A 20,287-nucleotide genomic window follows, 5' to 3' on the forward strand; every position below is an offset into this window, starting at 1 on the left:
CCTTAAATAATTTGTTATAAAATATATCTCATGATATTCTTTGTAGCTAAAAGTTTAATAAACATACTTTCTTTCACAGAGGTTCTTTATTCACAAATGCTACCTGTTAAAAATATATTCCTTATGAGACTACTCATTTCCATAGTTATCAACTGTGATATCAATGACTATGAGATTTGACAGAAAAGATATAACACGTAACTTTTTTCAAAAATGTTATTTAAAACACTAAAATAATTTATAAAATAGCATTCAAGTGATGCCATAGAACAAAACACTCCTATTCTATAACCATGTGTGAAGACTGTGAAATTAAGTGACTGGTCTCCCAAAGCAGTATAACCTAGAGAGCTGATTATAGAGAAAACAAATCATGAAGAATTCCAATAGTTATAAATTTTTTCATTTTGGATAATATCTTCTTACCATCTTTGCAGGTTTTTCCATTCTCCAGGAGTTTGACCCCAGTGGGGCAAGCACACTGATAAAAAGGCTTGACTGGAGACATCAAACACAAATGGGAACAACCCCCATTGTCAATTCCACATGGATTTGTGGCTGTCAAATATAAATCACATTGATTAGTATCAATGATTACTAAGTACACAAAGGTTAACAACCATAACATGAACAACTGTGATAAGCCAAAATTATTACCAAATGTCATGCAGGTGCTTGACTATCAAACCACCTGCAAAGACAGGAATTAATCAGTGTGAATTTACTTAGTATTTTGTAACCAAAGAGGAATACACAAGAAGTAAAGCAGGAGATCCCTGCCCTAAAAGAGGTTACAATTTAGTCAGTTAAACAAAATTAACAAAAAGCAAAACTAAAAACAAACAAACAAAAAACAATAAAACTAAGTGCTATTTTGCACATTATAGACAATAAGTACAGAGTAAAATGGGAAAAAAACCACTGAGGTTTAAAGAATTGAAGAAGAGCTTTGTGGAGTATACAGCACGGGAGCCTTCAAGGATAGGAAGGATAGATAAGAGGACGTTTCAAGTTTGGTAAAGCTATCTGAATAAAACTTTGGGGGCTATAAACTGGGTAAGATATTAAGGTGAACAGTATAACTGGAGGTTAAGGTTTCTACTGACTAATAGGAACTAAAGCTGAATGAATACAAAGAATGGGAATAGATTAAAGTGAAGGACACTGAAAGCCAAGAAAAGTAATTATGTTGAAAAGTCATGCCTTGGGAAGATTAACATAGAAGGGATAAGCAGAAAAAAGGGGAAAATGAAAATCAGAGAAAACTAATTAGCAAACTTTGGAAATTATGGAAAGGGATATGTCCAAACAATACTCATAGAAAAAAATCAACATAAGATGGAGACCAATGAACATGAAAGATAAAAGTAACCAACATGAAAGATAACTGCAAATTCTCAAATTAGTAAAACATAAAGGACCAACAATGCCATTTAAAAAGAAAAACAAGAGGCCAGGCACGGTGGCTCGTGACTATAATCCCAGCACTTTGGGAGGCCTAGGCACGTGGATCACTTGAGCCCAGGAGTTTGAGACCAGCCTGGGTCACCAACATGGTGAGACCCTACTTCTATAAAAAATACTAAAATTAGCCAGGTGTGGTGGCATATGCCTGTAGTCCCAGCTACTAGGGAGGCTGAGGTGGAAAGATCACTTGAGCCTGGAAGTTCGAGGCTGCAGGGAGCCGTGATCACATAAACGCACAACAGAGCAAGACTCCATCTCAAAAAACAAACAAAAAACAGGGAAAATTCTCTTTTGAGGGCTATGAAGAATAAAAAAATTCATACAAGTGACTGAACGTTTTCTTTTGTACGGAAGAGTAACACATACACTTAAAAACATTTTTATGGGCTCACGATCATCAGATTCCAACATAACACTTTCAATATTTGATTATCTCCCCCTAAATGGAGAGCTAATATAAAGCAACATATGTAGCAAAATCTCTTCATTTTTGGCTATGTAATAAAATCTGAAATACACTCAGACAGATGCCAGACATTTATTTACACAAAAGTGCCAAACCCTTAACATTCTCATATTCCTTTTAAACCTAATTCCAGTCCTCTCTTACAAGTTCTCAGCAGTCATAGCCCGACTTTGGTAAAGGCTGACCAAACACAGAACCAAAACTAAGGACAACAAGGTGGGAGGGGTACACAGAAAAGTTTAAGTAGCTATTTTATTTAGCAAGCTGAGGTACTTAAATTCAAATACATTCTAGATTAACAGAGTTTTCATTTAAAAAGAAGAGGGGGTTTTGTGTGTGTGTGTGTGTGGTTTTTTTTTTTTTTTTTTTTGAGACATAATTTCTCTCTTGTTGCCCAGGCTGAAAGTGCAATGGCGTGATCTTGGCTCACTGCAACCTCTGCCTCCCGGGTTCAAGCGATTCTCCAGCCTCAGCCTCCCAAGTAGCTGGGATTATAAGCATACACCACCACGCCCGGCTAATATTTTTGTTATTTTAGTAGAGACGGGGTTTCACCATGTTGGCCAGGCTGGTCTCAAACTCCTGACCTCAAGTGATCCACCTGCCTTGGCCTCCCAAAGTGTGGGATTACAGGCATGAGCCACCGCGCCTGGCCCAAGAGTTTGTTTTTTAAACACACTCACATCAACACATTCAACTACATACTGAAAGAAATAATATGAACAAAAAAACTCATTTGTGTATAAGCCTAGCATATAAGCTATCTCAATTTTTAAATTCTCTCTCTCTTCTCCACCTCTAAAAGTGCTGACTCAAAAAGGCTGAGGTGGTCTGTAGTGACAGGCTACAAAATGGTCTAGGCTATTGCCTAACCTGAATTATACTTTTACATTTTCCCTTTTTTTTGAGCAAAGTCTCGCTCTGTTGCCCAGGCTGGAGTGCAGTGGCACAATCTCGGCTCACTGCAATCTCCACCTTCCAGGTTCAAGTGACACTCCTGCCTCAGCCTCCCAAGTGGCTGGGACTACAGGTGCACACTACCACACCCCATTAATTTTTGTATTTTTTAGTAGAGACAGGGTTTCACCATGTTGGCCAGGCTGGTCTCAAACTCCTGACCTCATATGATCTGCCTGCTTCAGTCTCCCAAAGTGCTGGGATTTTAACTCTTTTTTTTTTTTTTTTTTGATACACAGTCTTGCTCTGTCTCCCAGGCTGGAGTGCAATGGCGCAACCTCAGCTCACTGCAACCTCGGCCTCCCGAGTTCAAGTGATTCTCTTGCCTCAGCCTCCCAAGTAGGATTTTAACTCTTTTTTATTCCTGCCAACTATCTTTGGATATGCCCTCCCTCCTCCTGATCCTCACTAAAGCCAGACATTAGAGTGCTACAAAGCTGTTCCAACTTTCAATTTAAAAATCAAGGATCACTTACCATTTGGCTGCCTCTGTTGGCTGAAGGCATGTATATCCATGGGAGAGAAGATGTTAGAATGGATTTCACGCAGACCCTCACCAGTATACTTGTTGCAAGCCAAAATGGAGTGTGTGCTCCAGTCAGTCCAGTACAATATGTCCTCAAATAACGTCAAGGCAAAAGGATGTGGAAGGGAACCTTTAACCACTGCCTGCCTATTAACATAAAGAGAAAAATTTAAACTTATTTCTAAATTTTCTTCTTCTATCATACGTCACCTCTCCCATTAAAATGATCTTAGTTCACATTAACACATACAAATCTTGAGTAATACATACTATTAGGTCAAATACACCTATAAAAAATAATTTACATAATGAATTCATATACATTTTTAAGGTGTCCAAAAGCCCCAAACAAGCATTTGGGAATAGTCCCTAACTTGGCAGCAGCCTCAAGTTCAGTACAAGATACCCGGCAGAGAGAGAGCACTGCTTTTTCACTGTTTGCACTGCTGTCAAATCCTACTCTTCAACTACCATCTCTAGACTCACAGCTTCCATCCTTTCACATAATTCATGTCATCAGACAGAGAAAGGTAAGCAATGAGAAAAATCACAGGGGTTACAGTTGGCACTGAAGTAGATTTATATCAGCAATAGGTTTTTTCCTTCTTGATGTGGAAGAACAAAGAACCTGAGCCTGTTTTGTCCATCACTTCTTATGGTTTTGATAACTGAGAATGAAACATAAACATGAGGCCAAAATGGCATGCAGGTAGCACTCTCCCCGCAAACCCCAGTCTAGCTCCAGCAAATGATCATCTTAGCTGACTTTTCACTATATTCAGGCAGCCAAAAAGAAGTCCTGTTAGTGGTAGAATATGTTCATGAGACAAAGCAGATCCAAAATTTTCACAAGCAATACATACTTTTTAAAAGGAAAAGTAGACAGCCTACTTAGTACTTAAGGCACAGAACTTTGTAGAGTATTAGAGAGAGTTATAGAATAAGCAAATGCTGAGGGCCGGGCACAGTGGCTCACGTCTGTAATCCCAGCACTTTGGGAGGCCGAGGTGGGTGGATCACAAGGTCAGGAGTTCAAGACCAGCCTGGCCAAGATGGTAAAACCCCATCTCTACTAAAAATACAAAACAAATTAGCCAGGCGTGGTCGTGGGCACCTGTAATCCCAGACACTCGGAAGGCTGAGGCAGAGAACTGCTTGAATCCAGGAGGCGGAGGTTGCAGTGAGCCGAGATCGCGCCACTGCACTCCAGCCTGGGCGACAGAGCGAGACTCATCTCAAAAAAAAAAAAAAAGAAAAGAAAAAAGAATAAGCAAATGCTCTGGAATAATGAACAAATCACGTTTTGAGTCAAAATAATATTCAAGAAAATACATGTTTTGATATTTTCTTAAATCCAAGTTTCCCAATAGCCCACCCAGGAGGCAGAGATGGGCAGAGAGGGAGGAAGGGAAAGAAAAATGAAGGGAAAAGGGAAGGGAAAACATAAGCTACTGAAGAGAAATTAAAAGTATCATATATTTTAAGGAAGATGATTCAATTTTCAGGTCCTTGAGGTTAACTGATGATTTCTACTATCTAACAGACTACCAGCATATTAAATTAAAAGCAATTAAGGTCATTTTTACGTGTAAGCAGGATTACCGTCTGTGATTGCACATGGAATGATCTTAGTCTAAAGCATTATAAATTCAGACAAAATACCTGCACTGCCAACCCATATCACCAGTTTTCTCATTTTCCTTAATCCTCTCTTCCCTAAGTAAAAAGCTTACTATTCCTTCTAATTTCCCAAAGAGAACTGTCACAATACCTTCTCCTGAAGTGCTTTCTTCCACTTTTTAAATGGACAGTTTTATTAAATTTACTAAAGAGACTATATTATTTACAGGGTGATGGCACAGTTTATGTTCAATTTTAAACAGGCCTGTATATTTCACACTAAAGTCTTCCAAAATTCATGGTGGAAACAGAGAGAGAACTGAGCAAGCTGCCAAAAAAGACAAGTAACACAAATGAAAAATAAAGAGTAGTTAAAACTAAGTTACTTGGCATTTCACCATCTTAAAGAACTGCTTTGAAAAACTCAAGGAAAAAAAAGGCTTCAAAAAGTTTTGTATATCATTAAGTGAAAAGTTGAAATTCACTCTACTGAACCAAACATAGGAAAATAAACATATGGAAAAGGCAAAATTCCTAAAAGCTATATTCATTTTATATATTAATTGAATGCATAAACTTAGAACTCCGAGGTGAGCTTAAATCCCCCCTTGACACTTATTACTGACACCATTTCTGCAAGTTTTATTTCTTCATCTGTCAACGGAAGGTAATAATCTATCCTCACTGCGTTAATGTGAAGATTAAATAACATACGCAAAAGCCATTCAGCACTACGCTTGCTACTTAACACTTTCGTTAATGATTCCTCAATTTTAAGACACATATTTTCAATATTTTAACATTTCTGATATAAGGGTAACATTTACAATGTGAACATTTCATGTGGTAGTTTTTAAAATCAGTAAGTTCTTAAAATCAATGGCTTATTAGAATCAGTAAATACTATACTAATATTAATTTTTTTTTTGGGACAAAGTCTTGTTCTTGTCACTCAGGATGGAGTGCAGTGGTGTGATCCTGGCTCACTGCAACCTCCACCTCCAGGGTTCAAGCAATTCTCCTGCCTCAGCCTCCCAAGTAGCTGGGATTATAGGCATGCACCACCATGCCTGGCTAATTTTGTATTTTTAGTAGAGATGGGGTTTCACCATGTTGACCAGGCTGGTCTCAAACTCCTGACCTCAGGTGATCTGCCCACCTTGGCCTCCTAAAATGCTGGGATTACAGGCGTGAGCCACCGAGCCCGGCCCTAACACTAAATATAAATGTCACTTTCTTTTCATAGCCATTCTTAATTTCCTCCCGCCACAAGCCAAGTTAGTTTTCTTTCTCTCCGTTCTCGTAACAGATAGTGAACTGTTTTATAACTGTTCACCTATCCAGCAACTCTATAACAGATGACCTTTTTGAGAGTAAAACTCTAGCTTACTCTCTAGTAAAACCAAGGATCCCACACAATGGTAAGGTGCACAAATTAGGCAGACTTACTAAACACTCTGGGGATGCTTGATAAAATTTAATGTTTTTAAGAAAATATGTAATTAACAGAGCTGAACAAAAGGCAGAACTAAGAACACTATCATGCAAGGGTGATATAATGATTTGTCCAGCCAACTATGACTTGTTCCTGAAAGTAGGGATAATCACACAGAGTATTCCCCTTTCTTCTCTCTGGCTGAGATTACCAAGTAAGCCTACCTCCTGATCCCCATCTGGAAACACAAGTTACTTCAAGGAGGAGTTGATCATGGCTGCTAAGAACCAAGCTGGCAGGTAAGATCCAAGCCCAGTTCCTCAATAGTAGGTCACAACGATAACAGAAACTAAAAAATGGATCACCAAACTGGGGACCACAGAAAAGAAACCGAGACTCCCCCCAACCTCACTGAAGTTTTCATATAGTGCTTGCAATCTCTGAGCATCATCTCCTGCCTATGTCTGTCACATTCTGCAACTTACTGATAAAGCTCACGACTGCCAATACCTCCCAGGCACCTCTTGCTAGCTCTTTGAGATTCTTTGAACTTTGCAAGTGGTTCTTTTAAACTCTGCACCAACTGGACTTATCCTTTATAAAACACCTGCATGCCCCCATTTAGTTTTTGTTTCTGGACCTCCTCACAGATAGTCATCTTCTGCTCCTCTCTCAGAACTGCCCACTTGTGTGAGTAATAAATCTTTCTTTAATCATACCACAGGACTGCTGTCATGAGTTCTGACATCTGAACTTAACCTTGGAAGGAAGCTTCCCTTCACCACAGTGAAGCTGTAATAATATCTAAGAAGACAATGTCAGCAGTGATGGCAAAGCTTTGGAAAAATCTCCATGAATCCTCCATGTGAAAACAGAGAACAACTAGGTAATGAACCCCAAATCCCATGGACAACATTCACAACAAAGCTAGGTAAAACCCAAGATACAAAATGGTAGAGAAAACTACCAACAGCCATTAAGATATGACTCATATTAGCACCTCTGCAGGATATGAGAAAGAAACAATAGGACATCTGGCAGGACAGAACACATAAAACAGACAACATTGGAAAGCTTAGTAGACCAATCTGAGAACAGCAACCAGCTATGAGGTGTTCTGGCCACTTCAAGAGTAAGTGAATATAATGAATTCATCGTCAGGCACTGAAAGGTCTAGCACTATACTTTAACCTATTGTGAACTCTCAAAATTGTCCTTCCCAGGCTCCCTTCCAAACAAAGCGTCATACTGAAGAGAAATCACTGGGAGCAGACTGAAAAGTGTGCATGATTGGTACAGGAGAACAATGGGAAAATAAGGTACAGAAAAAAGCAGAAAAAGTAAAGTGGGAGAGCCAGGAAAGCCAGAAAGCTAGCTGCCATTATTTTTTAAACACATACACATAGACATGAGAATTCTGTGAAACTGGAAAACTTATGAACTCTGCCTTCTTCTAAATGTTCAAGCAAAACAGTTTCACCTGAAAATAAGAAAACAAATTACTAACATCAAATCCCATTAATAAGTTAATATTATAAATAAGAAAAGGATAAAGTGAAGAATAACATTCCTACAGACAATAAAAAAGTATGCCAGAAAGATATAGAAATAGAACAAATTAAACTGATAACTTATTTCAAAACAGTCAAAGTATTTAAAGTAAGATACTAGTCATAAATGAACAACACAAATTAGAATCAGACAACTCACAAGTGAGGTGACAGAACTTGAAAGAATGAGAAATACAAAAATACATCATTTCAGAAATGAAGTCTAAGAAATAAGAATGAATAAACATAATACATAAAGAAAAAAATGAAAAGGAAGAAATATTACATAATAGAAAAAAATATTTTCAAAAAATAAAATATTTGAAGGACAAAGGACAAGGAAGAGAACAGAACTATACTGGAACAAGGAAATGACTCCAGATGGTAACTTGAACCCTCAGGAAAAATGAAGAATACCAGAAATAGTAAATATGCAGGTTAATAAAAAAGACTCTATAAATAATGTTTTCTCTTTTTCCTTTAACCTTTTTAACAGACATAAGATTGTATAAAGCAGTAAGTATAACCCTGTGTTAGATATAATAGAAATGAACTATAAATGACAATAATAGCACAAAGGATGGGAGAGAGAATGGAGATATACTTAGAGTAAAATGTATGTACTTTTCATAATTAAGTTAATATTACCACAAAGTAGATTTTGACAAAATGTATGTTGCAATCCCTAAAATAATTACCTTTAAAATCCCAAAAATACAGCTTAAAATTATCAACCAAGGAATCAAAATGACACACCAGAAAATATCTACTTAATACAAAGGACAAAGGAACAAAGATGACATAAGATAATTAAAAAAAAAAAAAAACACTAAAATGTCAGACATAAGCCCAACCATATCATTAATGACATTCAATGTGAATAAACACACCAATCAAAAGGCAAAGGCTGTTAGACTGAATAAAGCAAAGGTTACACTATATGCTGTTTATAAAAGCACATTTTACATTCAAAGACACAAATAGATTGAAAAGAAAAGGTTACAGTAGACAGTAACCATAAGAGAGCTGGAGCAGCTCTATCAGACAAAAAAGATTTTAAGTATAAAAAGGTAACTAGAGATACAGTGGCAGGTTTTATGAGAAAGAGTCATCAGGAAGTTACAATTAGAAACATACAGGTACCTAAAAACAGAGCCCCAGAACAAATGAAGCAAAACCTGACAGAAATCAAAGGAAAAATAGGCAGTTCAATAATATAGTTGGAGAGCTCAACACCCTATTCTCACTAAAGGAAAGAACAACTAGATAGAAAATTACCAAGGATATAGAAAATTTGAACATTATTAACCAACTTAACCTACTATCTGTAGAACATTCCATGCAACGAAAGAATACACAATCTTTTCACGTACACGTGAAACTTTCTCCAGGACACCACATGCTAGGAGACAGAATTAATCTTAAAAGACTGAACTCATATAAAATAAAAAGACTGAACTCATATAAAATAGACTACTATCTGACCATAATGAAATTCATGAAGAAATCAATGGAAGAAAATTTGGGAAATCAAATTATTTTCTAAATTTTTGAAATTTCTTTCTCAATTTCCTCTAAATCAGCAATGAGTCGAGGAAGAAATTACAATAAAAGTTTTTAAATATTTTGAGCTAAAAGAAAATGAAAATACAAAATATGGAAACCTATATAGAATACTAACGCCTATACTAGAAAAGAAGAGAGATCACAAATCAATTATTTATGATTTAACCTTAAGAAACTGTAAGAAGAGTAGATTAAATCCAAAGCAAGTGTAAGGAAGAAAATAAAAACATTAGGGTTAAAAAAAAAAAAAGGCAATGAAACAGAAAACAGAAAAACAATAAAGGGGGAAAAAATCAATAAAACCAGAAGCTGGTTGTTCTTTGAAAAGACCCACAAAATTGACAACCCTTTAGTGCTAGACTGACCCAAAAAAAAAGACGCAAATTGTGAAAACTGTGAATAAAGTGATGAATTAAAGAGAAACACTGCTTTACAGAAATTAAAAGGATTATTAGGCAATATCATAAACAACTTTATGCCAACAAATTAGACAAATTTATGAAACAAAAATATTCCTGGAAAAAAACCAAATTACTAAAACTGACTCAAGAAGAAACAGAAAATCTGATAGATCTACAACAAACAAGGAAATTGAATTTGTAATTAATATCTTCCCAAAAAGAAATCCCCATGCCCAGATGGCAGGAAAAGTGGCATCAACTGGTCACACACTTTTCCAGAAAACAAAGAAAGAGGAAATATCTTCCGACTCTATGAGGCTGATATTATGCTAATCTCAAAACCAAATAAACACAAGAAAAACAGACTACGGATTAATATCCTTCACTATTAAAGACATAAAAATCCTCAACACAATATTAGCAAACCAAATCTAACAACATTTCAAAAGAAGTATAAACCACGACCAAGTAGAACTTACCCCAGAAATGCAAGATCGGTTTAACAACTGAAAACCAATTACTGAAAGTCACCATGTTCATAAAATAAAGAATAAAAACCACATAATCATCTCCATAGACGCAGAAAAAGGAATGGACAAAATCCAGTAATTATTCATGGTAAAACTGTCCATGAACTAGGAATGGAAAGGAACTTCCTCAACCTGATAAAATCCCTTTATTAAAAAAACCTACAGGTAATATCATGCTCAAGACTATTTTTAATCTTTTTTAAAAAATAAAGCCAATACAGAGAAAAGCATACAAAACAAACATATAGCTTAACAAGTTACTATAAGGCAAACACTCTTGTAACCACGAATTCACCCAGATGAAGGAAAAAAACTTGATCTGGGTGAATCACCCAGACGACTTCAAAAGGCCCTGCATGAACCCTGTCCCAATCCCTCCCTCTCCATAGAAGTAACAATTATTCTGATTTTCTATTAGTCACTTTCTTGCCTTTATAGTTTTATTGCTTTTTGTAAGTGTGCATTCACAGAAAAATAGTTTAGTCTTAAGCCCCATTTTCATTTGCTATTTCTTTTAAAGTCTCTGTTTTAAAAAATGTTTAACTGGTACATAATAATTACACATATTTGTGGGGTACACAGCAATGTTGCAATATATATAAGGTACAGTGATCAGCTCAGGGTAATCAGCATATCCATAATCTCAAACATTTAACATTTCTGTGTTGGAAACATTCAGTATCCTCTTTGAAATTATATAATGTTTTACCTATTAAGTACAGTCATCCTACAGTGGTATAGAATACTCAAGCTTTTTCTAACTGTAATTCTGTATTTTTTAGCAAATCTCTTCTTATCTCTTCCTTCCCCTACCCTTTCCAGCCTCTAGTATCCCCTATTCTACTCTTTACTTTTGCGAGATCAACATTTACCTTCCACATACGAGTGAGAGCATGCATGGTTTAATTTTCTGTTCCTGGTCTTATGTCACTTAAGACAACATCCTCCAGGTCTATCCATATTGCTGAGAATGACAGGATTTCATTCTTTTTATGGCTAAATGGTATTCCATTGTGTATATATACCACATTTTCTTTATCTATTCATCAGATGTTGGACACCTAGGTTGATTCCACATCTTGGCTATTGTAAATAGTGCTGCCAACAAACATAGGGGTGCAGATGTCTCGATACACTGATTTCCTTTCCTTTGGGTAAATGCCAAGTAGTGGGACTACTGGATCACATGGTAGTTCTATTGGTAATTTTTTGAGGAACTTCCATACTATTCTCCATAGCGGCTGTACTAGTTTATACTCCCACCAACAGTGTATAAGAGTTCCCTTTTCTGTGCATTCTTGACCGTATTATTTTTTGTCTTTTTGGTAATAGCCATATGGTAACTAGGGTGAGATGATACTTCATTGTGAATTTAATTTGCATTTCCTGGATGATTTGTGCTGTTGAGCATTTTTTCATATGTTTGTGGCCATTTATATGCCTTCTTTTGATACATGTCTATTCGGATCATTTCCTCATTTTTTAACCAAACTGGTTTTTTGCTGTTGAACTGTTTAAGTTCCCTGTATATTCTGGATATTAATCCCATGTCAGATGAGTAATTTGCAAATATTTTCCCTCATTCTGTAGGTCGTCTTTTCACTGTGTTGTTTCCTTTGCTGTGTAGAAGCTTTTTAGTTTGATATAATGCATCTGGTATTTTTTGCTTTTGTTGCCTGCATTTTTGAGATCTTATCCATAAAATCCTTTCCCAGACCAATGTCTTGAAGCATTTCCTTATAGTTTCAAGTCTTACCCTTAGGTCTTTGATCCATTTTGAGTTGATTTTTGTATAAGGTGAGAGAGGTGGGTTTCTAGTTTCATTCTTCCACATGTGGATATCCAGTTTCCCCAGCATCATTTATTGAAAAGACTATCCTTTCCCCAATCTATGTTCTTGGCACTTTTGTCAAAAAGCAATTGGCTACAGATGCATGGATTAATTTCTGGGTTTTCTATTCTGTTCCATTGGTGTATGTTTCTGTTTTTATGCCAGTACCATGCTGTTTTGGTTACTACAACTTTGTGGTATATTTTGAAGTCTGTTAGTATGATGTCTCCAGCTTTGTTCTTTTTGCTCAGGATTGCTTTGGCTATTCAGGGTCTTTTATGGTCCCATACAAATTTTAGGATTTTTTTTTTTCTATTTCTGTGCAGAATGTCATTGGTATTTTAATAGAGACTCCACTGAATCTGCAGGTTGCTTTGGGTAGTACAGTCATTTTAACAATAATAATTATTCCAATCCATGAGCATGAAATGTTTTTCCATTTGTATGTATCCCTCTTCAATTTCTTTCATCAGTGTTTTGTAGCTTTATCTGAAGAGGTCTTTCACTTCCTTGGTTAAATTTATTCCTAGGTATCTTATTAATTTCTTATAGCTATTGTAAATGACACTGCCTTCTTAATTTCTTTTTCAGCTAGTTTGTTGTTTGTGTATAGAAATGCTACTGATCTTTTTGTGTTGATTTTGTATCCTGCAACTTTACCAAATTTGTTGATCAGTTCTAAGAATTTTTTTTTTTTGGTAGAGCGTTCAAGTCTCTTTTCCTGTCTGTCTCTTCCGTACAATCTCTCTGTTAAAGTACCTAAGATATTTCATTTATATGTCCAGATCTGCTGATGTACTCTCATGGTGCAGTTCAATGTTTCTCTGTCCTCTGTATTTCCTACAAATGGCCAGCTGATATACAGCCTTGACCAGACTCATGATGAATTGATCCCTTTGACAAAATAGTAGGCAGTAGTGTGTTCTTACACCAGAAGGCAAATAATGTCTGTTCTTTTTCTTCTTGTGATGTTAGTAGCCATCGACGCTCACCACCTAGACCCATTCGTTCACCAAAGTTATAAAATGGTGGTATTGCAATTCTGTCATTTCTTTTTCATTTATCAATTGAAATAGCTCTCCCATATCTACTATTTTGTTAGCCAGAGGTACACTCACATAGGAAAAGCAGGATACATTGCTTCTTTCTTGTATTTACCAATGTTCAAGGTAATAAATTTCCTATCATGCTCTAATCTAAGAGTAACCAATTCCTTTTTAAAATACCATTATGAACTCAAGAATTTAAACACACTTCACAGGTTTCTACCGATCTCTGGCCAGTGGGAGTTCCACAGGGATTTCTCCAGTCTTTCTGAAATGACCCTAAATAGTCTTTAACAGCCTCCTTACTAACTGTTATGACAATGTTCCAGCTCAGCATGTACATTTCTTGCCCAAAACCTAGAATCAGCAATTTTGCCAGAAAGGCTTGGTTTCTTTTAAGGTGGAATGGTTTTTCCCAACACCACAATTTGGTTGCTACAGAAGTTCACTGCACACAGCACTGTAAATGTTCAATTGCTACTCAATTGGTCATTTTTGATCTAGTCCTCTTCAGTGTTCACAGTCAGGAAACAAACAAACACAGTTGGGTATATATATTTTTGAAAGATAAAATACCTAATAAGCGCATACTAGTAAGTAACTTTCCATTAAAATATGGAATTATCAGTTTGACTTAACCTCTGCAGTATTACATCTATACTTCCTCTCTTGCCCATTAAGAATCTAGCATATGCAGGAGCAATATATGTCCTAATACTCACTTACTTGATGCAACAATATAAAGTTTCAGAATAACAATATTAATTATGACCACACCAATGTAGTTACTGTAAGAATTAAATTTATGGCCAGGCATGGTGGCTCCCACCTGTAATCCCAACACTTTGGTAGGCCGAGACAGGCGGATCACTTGAGTCCAAGAGTTCAAGACCAGCTGGGCAACATGATGAAATCCCGTCTCTACTAAAAATACAAAAAATTAGTCAGGTGTGGTGGTGTGCACCTGTAGTCCCAGCTACTTGGGCGGCTCAGGTGGGAGGATAGCTTGTGCCCAAGAGGCAGAGGTTGCAGTGAACAGATTCTGCAACCTCTGCAAAATTCAAGCGATTCTCCTGCCTTAGCCTCCTGAGTAGCTGGGATTACAAGCGCCCACCACCATGCTCGGCTAATTTTTGTATTTTTTGTAGAGGCAGGGTTTCACCATGTTGGCCAGGATGGTCTCACTCCTGACTTCAGGCGATCCACCCACCTTGGCCTCCCAAAGTACTGGGATTATAGGCATGAGCCACCGTGCCCAGTCACAAATCTTCTTGTAAGAAACTTTTTCTATAGTTGTTCATAGTTGTTCTATTCCCTTGCTTTGCTTTTCTTTCTAAAGAGTCTTATTATCTGTATGTTGTTTCTTCTTTGCCTATCTTCAGTATTTATCATTTTCTCTCAAATCATCTTTTGTCTTTCTGTATTTCTTTTTGGTCTTTAAATTTTTCCTCCTTTTCAACCTCTATTTAAAGGTTTTTTGGTTTATTCAACCTAGTGTCCCTTCTAGTTTTCTTTTCTGAAGTGATTTTTTAAATTATTTCTTAAGTTCTATCATTTCATTTCTGAATTTTTCTTTTTTTTTTTTGAGACAGAGTTTTGCTCGTCACCCAGGTTGGAGTGCAATGGCACAATCTTGGCTCACTGCAACCTCTGCCTCCTGGATTCAAGCGATTCTACTGCCTCAGCCTCCTGAGTAGTTGTGATTACAGGCGTGTATCACCACATCCAGCAAATTTTTGTATTTTTAGTAGAGACAGGGTTTCACCATGTTGGCAAGGCTGGTCTCGAACTCCTGACCTCAGGTGACCCGCCTGCCTTGGCCTTCCAAAGTGCTGGGATTATAGGCGTGAGTCATTTCTGAATTTTTCTAATCTCATGTTATCCTTTCACATGTCATATTGGTTTCTCAATGACTTCCAACTCATTTATTTATTTGAAATTTAAAGAAAAAATTTATTGAAGATTTGAAAAATAATTCCTAAAAGATTGACTTTTCCAGAAAACTAGCTACACAATGCATCGCATCTACCATGTTAAAATGTGCACTAGACACAAATACAAAAACCATGCAACAAGACACCATTCTTCAACAATTTGAGCAAAGTTAAATGCCAAAGGAACAACATGGATGACTTGCAAAGAATGGGCTATTTAAGCACCATTTAAAAAAAAAAAGGAGCACAAATGGATGAGTGTGTTCAGTTATATACACTGAATTGAACCTTTGGCACTAGGAATCACAGCATTTTGTCATATAGCATGAACACATATTATACAAGTACGTAGGGTCAAAGGAACAGGACCACCAGCATTCAAAAGCAGCTCTGTCAACTAGGCAATAAAACACTCTATAGCATGTGCCTCTGTTGTCCGTTGTTGAATACACTGGCAGGAACTTTGAAGTGAAAAAAAAGGTAAGATAGGAAAAAAGGAGCTATTACTCCTTTTCTCTGTTTAAAATTAAACAGGAAAACATCAATTGTTGTACAATAACATCTTCAAAGTGCACCATTTGTACAAAAGAAAGACTAAGAACAAAAATGTGTTTACAGAGATCCAAACATAAGTGAGTGAGAGCGTCTCTCAGACAGCTTTCTGATGGTTCTCTGGAGGAGCCATTCATAATTGCTGGGCACTAAAAAATGTTGCAGAATTCTTTGCCAGGTACTTTAGGGAACTGTGAAGATAATTCAGTAATAAAACAAGGCTCGGCCAGGCACGGTGGCTCATGCCTGTAATTCCAGCACTTTGGGAGGCTGAGGCGGGCGGATCACAAGGTAAGGAGTTCGAGACCAGCCTGACCAACATGGTGAAATCCCGCCTCTACTAAAAATTTAAAAATTAGATGGGCGTGGTGGTGCGCACCTGTAATCCCAGCTACTCAGAAGGCTGAGTCAGGAGAATCGCTTGAACCCAGGAGGCAGAGGTTGCAGTGAGCTTGAGATCATGCCACTGCACTCCCACTTGGGCAACAGAGCGAGACTCCATCTCAAAAAAAAAAAAAAAAAACACAAAAAACACAAGGCTCTTCTCATCCAGAGGTGTATAGGCCAACATTGCTCCAATTTGTACATCAGTAGATGTGGTGCTCCATAAACCTTGGACATGAGTGCATGAGGGTGATCTGCAAGAATTTCAGCATACTGTGGTCTGTCAAACTTGTAGAGTAGCTGGGTGCCCAACATTACATTGAAGTATTCTTCTATCCCTGCCACAACTTCATTAACAGCATACTCATTATCTGTGTTTCCACAAGATTTTTTGTAATTTGCATAATCCTGGAGAATGGAATCCACATTCTTCCTGGCAGAAAGATAAAAGAGATGTTTTTGTCTGGTAATTAAGTCCCAGTCATCAACAAGCCATGGTTTCAGCTCTTCAGGAATCTTCACTTTTTAGCTTCAACTCTGTTCATGAATGCATTTTCAAGAGTAGGATCTACCCGGGGGCCCTTTTCTTCCAACGAGGCTGAGGCATCTCACTGGTACTGCCACCATCTCCATTTCCAGGTATTTTCTGTTTGTTCTTTTTTGTTTTCACTTCAACATTTTCTGTTGCAGACCAGATGTCTTCTTTCTTGGGGCAGCCCCTCTCATCTTCCCCTCTGCATACTGCTCCTGATGGGCTTTTTGAAGTTCTGTTTCTGCAAACTGGTGTCCATGTATTTGAGTACTCTGCTCTCTGGAACCCATGCATCCCAATTTTTATTCCAACCACTGTAATATATAAAGTATTTTACTTGTTTGTCCTTTATGGCAACCTTTACACATTTTGCTTCATAGAAGAAGCAGCCCATGAAAGCACAGCACTTGCTTACTCTCCTGGAACTTAGGGTTTGAGTCCTGCTTCCACGTCATTTATAAGTGATTCGCAGCCTCCTCCTTCTCCAGCTCATTTTATAATAGAGATTTGATCTGTTCTGTGGTCATGTTTTTCTGGGGTGCTTTTATTTATAAGAGCTTTTGTTTTTTCCTTTATAATAACTTTAAATGGGATTTTACCTTGATACTTTTCTGTTTCTCTTGTCTACGTAAAATTAGTGTTCCTGAACTTTTAAAATAATGTAGAGTTCAAGGTAGTTTTTCTAACGTCACAGAATTCATTCCTCTGTTGTTTTCACATAATGTTCAAAAACCTAGTAGCTTGCTTTCTGAGATCTACTAGCCGTTGATCTTCCCATCTTTATCTGAACCTTCTCTTTCCTTCCCCTCCTGCTTTACTCTATTCTATTGTCCCTATCCTGCTCAATTTGGATTATTCTATCCTATTCAATTTTGTTTTAATCAGTGTGGTGCTCTGTCCTGGATGAGCACTCTGGCAGGTTCATTTCAGTAGTTCCATTTTGAGAGTTCGTTGGGGCTAGACTGCTCTAGCTTCTTCTGTCTTTACCATAGTCACACTGCACTTGCCTAATATTGGAGTGGGCAACCCTCCCACCCTCCTATTTCAGCTGCTGTTCTTAAAATAACCCACCATCTTGTCCAGCAAATAGTTGTGGCTATTTTGGCGTTCCCCTGCTTTCAAGTCTTATGAGACACCCTGTTAAATCTCCCTGCTTACTCTCGCATAGACAGTGATAACATGGAGGTCTTGTGGCTGTTGGTGGTTTGCCCTTATCTAGTTGTACTTTCAAATGCCTAAGGCTATAGTCAACTTTATCCATGTTTTTGGATTTGCTATCTAGTTTCTGTAGGTTTTAGTTAAAAACAAAAACAAAAAAACAATGACATGGCCACATCCATCTTCCTAGACTCCCCCTCACAGCCAGATTTGAGGTCAAAAACAGCAGTTGTTTCTATATTCATCATATACTTACTTTTTTAAATTTACTTAAAACCACATTGTTATATGTCATTTCACTCTTTTTTGAAAGAAGGCAAAAAATACTCCAACTCCATGATTACAAAAAGTTTAACTGAATTCTTTATATCTTTCCTGGTTTTCAATACTTCTAAATGTTCCTTATTCTTAGTTCAGGTAATTGACAAATGTTTTTACTTTGAAAAAATCCTACAGTCACCAAAAACTCTCATCTGGTGAGGTCTCAGATTGAGATCAAAAACCAAAATTATCATTAAAACACAAGAATCCAAATATAAAATGTCTTTAAAAATCTGAACATAATCTGAGAAGAAATTCCATGTTTATGTTTTACAGACTTTGTCTTCCTTGAACACTGAAATGTATGGTATATGCAGTAGGTTTTCTCCCTGTCCAGAGATGAGCAAACTACAGCCCACAGGCTCATTCTGCTTTACAAATAAAGTTTTACACCAGGTGCTATAGCTGATGCCTATAATTCTAGCACTTTCGGAGGCCGAGGCCGGTGAATCACTTGGAGCTCAGGGGATAAGACCAGCCTGGGCAACATGGTGAGACGCCATCTTTACAAAAATGACAAAAATTAGCCCGGTGTGATGGCGTGTGCCTATAGTCCCAGCTGCTCGGAAGGCTGAGGCAGGAAGATCGCTTGAGCCCAGGAGACAGAGGTTGCAGTGAGCTGAGATCACGCTACTGCATTCCAGCCCGGATGACAAGGTGAGACTCTGTCTAAAATAAATACGTAAATAAATAAAGTTTTGCTGCAACAGTCATGCCTATTCCCTTATGCATTACTATAGCTGCTTTTAAACTACAGTAGCAGAAGTAGTTGAACCGGAGATCATAAGCCTAAAATATTTACTATCTGAGCCTTTACAGAAAATCTTGGCCAAACCCCGTCCTAGTGTAGAGTTTTATCAAACAAAGTTCCATTAGCAGGACTTGGGGGCTTTACTGGTAATTTTGAGTGGGACACTCTTTGTTGTACTGATGCCCAGCACACTGCAGGATGTTTAGCAACCTTGGACCTCCCCTCCACCACCGAAACTAAAATACTAGTAGCACTCCCAGTCCTTGGGTTAAACAAAATTCTCTACACATTTCCAAACAAAGGCAGTAAAGATGCTACCCCTGGTGGAGAACCACTGAAGAACTAAGTTAGCTCAGAGTAAGGCAAGAGGAAATACAGTCTGTAAATTCTAAATGCTATCAAGATGGATGATAAATGTAATTACTTTTAAAGCACTTTTGAAGCGCTAACTAAAAGACTATTCTTCTTCCCCTCTGGCACTTAGTCAAAAATAAACATATTTCTTAATAAAATTAGGCTTTGTAATGTACCAAGGCTTCATGGGGTTTTCTTAAAAGTTTTTTCTAATTCTTATAAAGTAATCTTACCGATTTGTTCCATCCAGATTTGATTTGTGGATGAAATTAAGTTTTGCATCTGCCCAATAAAGCTTTTGTTCTTCATAATCCAAAGTCAGTCCATTTGGCCAGTAAATTTCACTGTTTATTATAATGAAGCGACTTGAACCATCCATTCCAGCACGTTCTATCTTTGGCACTTCTCCCCAGTCTGTCCAGTACATGAACCTAAAAATCATAAAAATAATTAAAGCCATGACAGAGCAGATATCAATCAAATACTCTGTAATTATTACTATTAAAGAAAGCTCAGGCCGCGCGCGGTGGCTCAAACTTGTAATCCCAGCACTCTGGGAGGCTGAGGCAGGCAAATCACGAAGTCAAGAGATCGAGACCATCCTGGCCAACATGGTGAAAACCCATCTCTACTAAAAATACAAAAATTAGCTGGGCATGGTGGTGGTGTGTGCCTGTAGTCCTGGCTACTCAGGAGGCTGAGGCAGGAGAATCGCTTGAACCCGAGAGGCGGAGGTTGCAGTAAGCTGAGATTGTGCTACTGCACTCCAGCCTGGCAATAGAGCAAGTCTCCGTCTCAAAAACAAACAAACAAACAAAACAAAAAACACCTCATTTTAGGGACACTAAAGCTCTTAGAAATTGTATTTTGAAATTCTAGTATCTACCATTTGCAACTGCCCTGGTA

The 20,287-nt window shown here is 37.5% G+C and overlaps 1 protein-coding gene and 1 pseudogene across 8 annotated transcripts in view; both read right to left on the reverse strand.

Moving 5' to 3' along the window:
• The window catches only part of LRP6 (LDL receptor related protein 6), a 170,290-nt gene that overhangs the window by 84,394 nt on the left and 65,609 nt on the right, over positions 1 to 20,287 (reverse strand). For 7 of the 8 annotated variants that reach the window (XR_004665617.3, XR_608456.5, XR_008954639.2 and 4 more), the window contains 3 exons: positions 19,615 to 19,812; positions 3,367 to 3,563; positions 427 to 558 (listed from right to left, as the gene is read on the reverse strand). Coding sequence is in view for 5 of the 8 variants with exons in the window: in XM_008951953.5 (XP_008950201.1) it covers positions 427 to 558; positions 3,367 to 3,563; positions 19,615 to 19,812 (527 nt within the window). In the remaining 3 variants the exon portion in view is untranslated. The remainder of the gene's footprint in view (positions 1 to 426; positions 559 to 3,366; positions 3,564 to 19,614; positions 19,813 to 20,287) is intronic. The other variant, XM_063593360.1, reaches the window with a different exon arrangement.
• Positions 10,928 to 19,754, reverse strand: LOC129393488 (mortality factor 4-like protein 1; annotated as a pseudogene).

Source organism: Pan paniscus, chromosome 10 (genome assembly GCF_029289425.2).
Source record: "Pan paniscus chromosome 10, NHGRI_mPanPan1-v2.0_pri, whole genome shotgun sequence".
Classification (NCBI taxonomy): domain Eukaryota; kingdom Metazoa; phylum Chordata; class Mammalia; order Primates; family Hominidae; genus Pan; species Pan paniscus.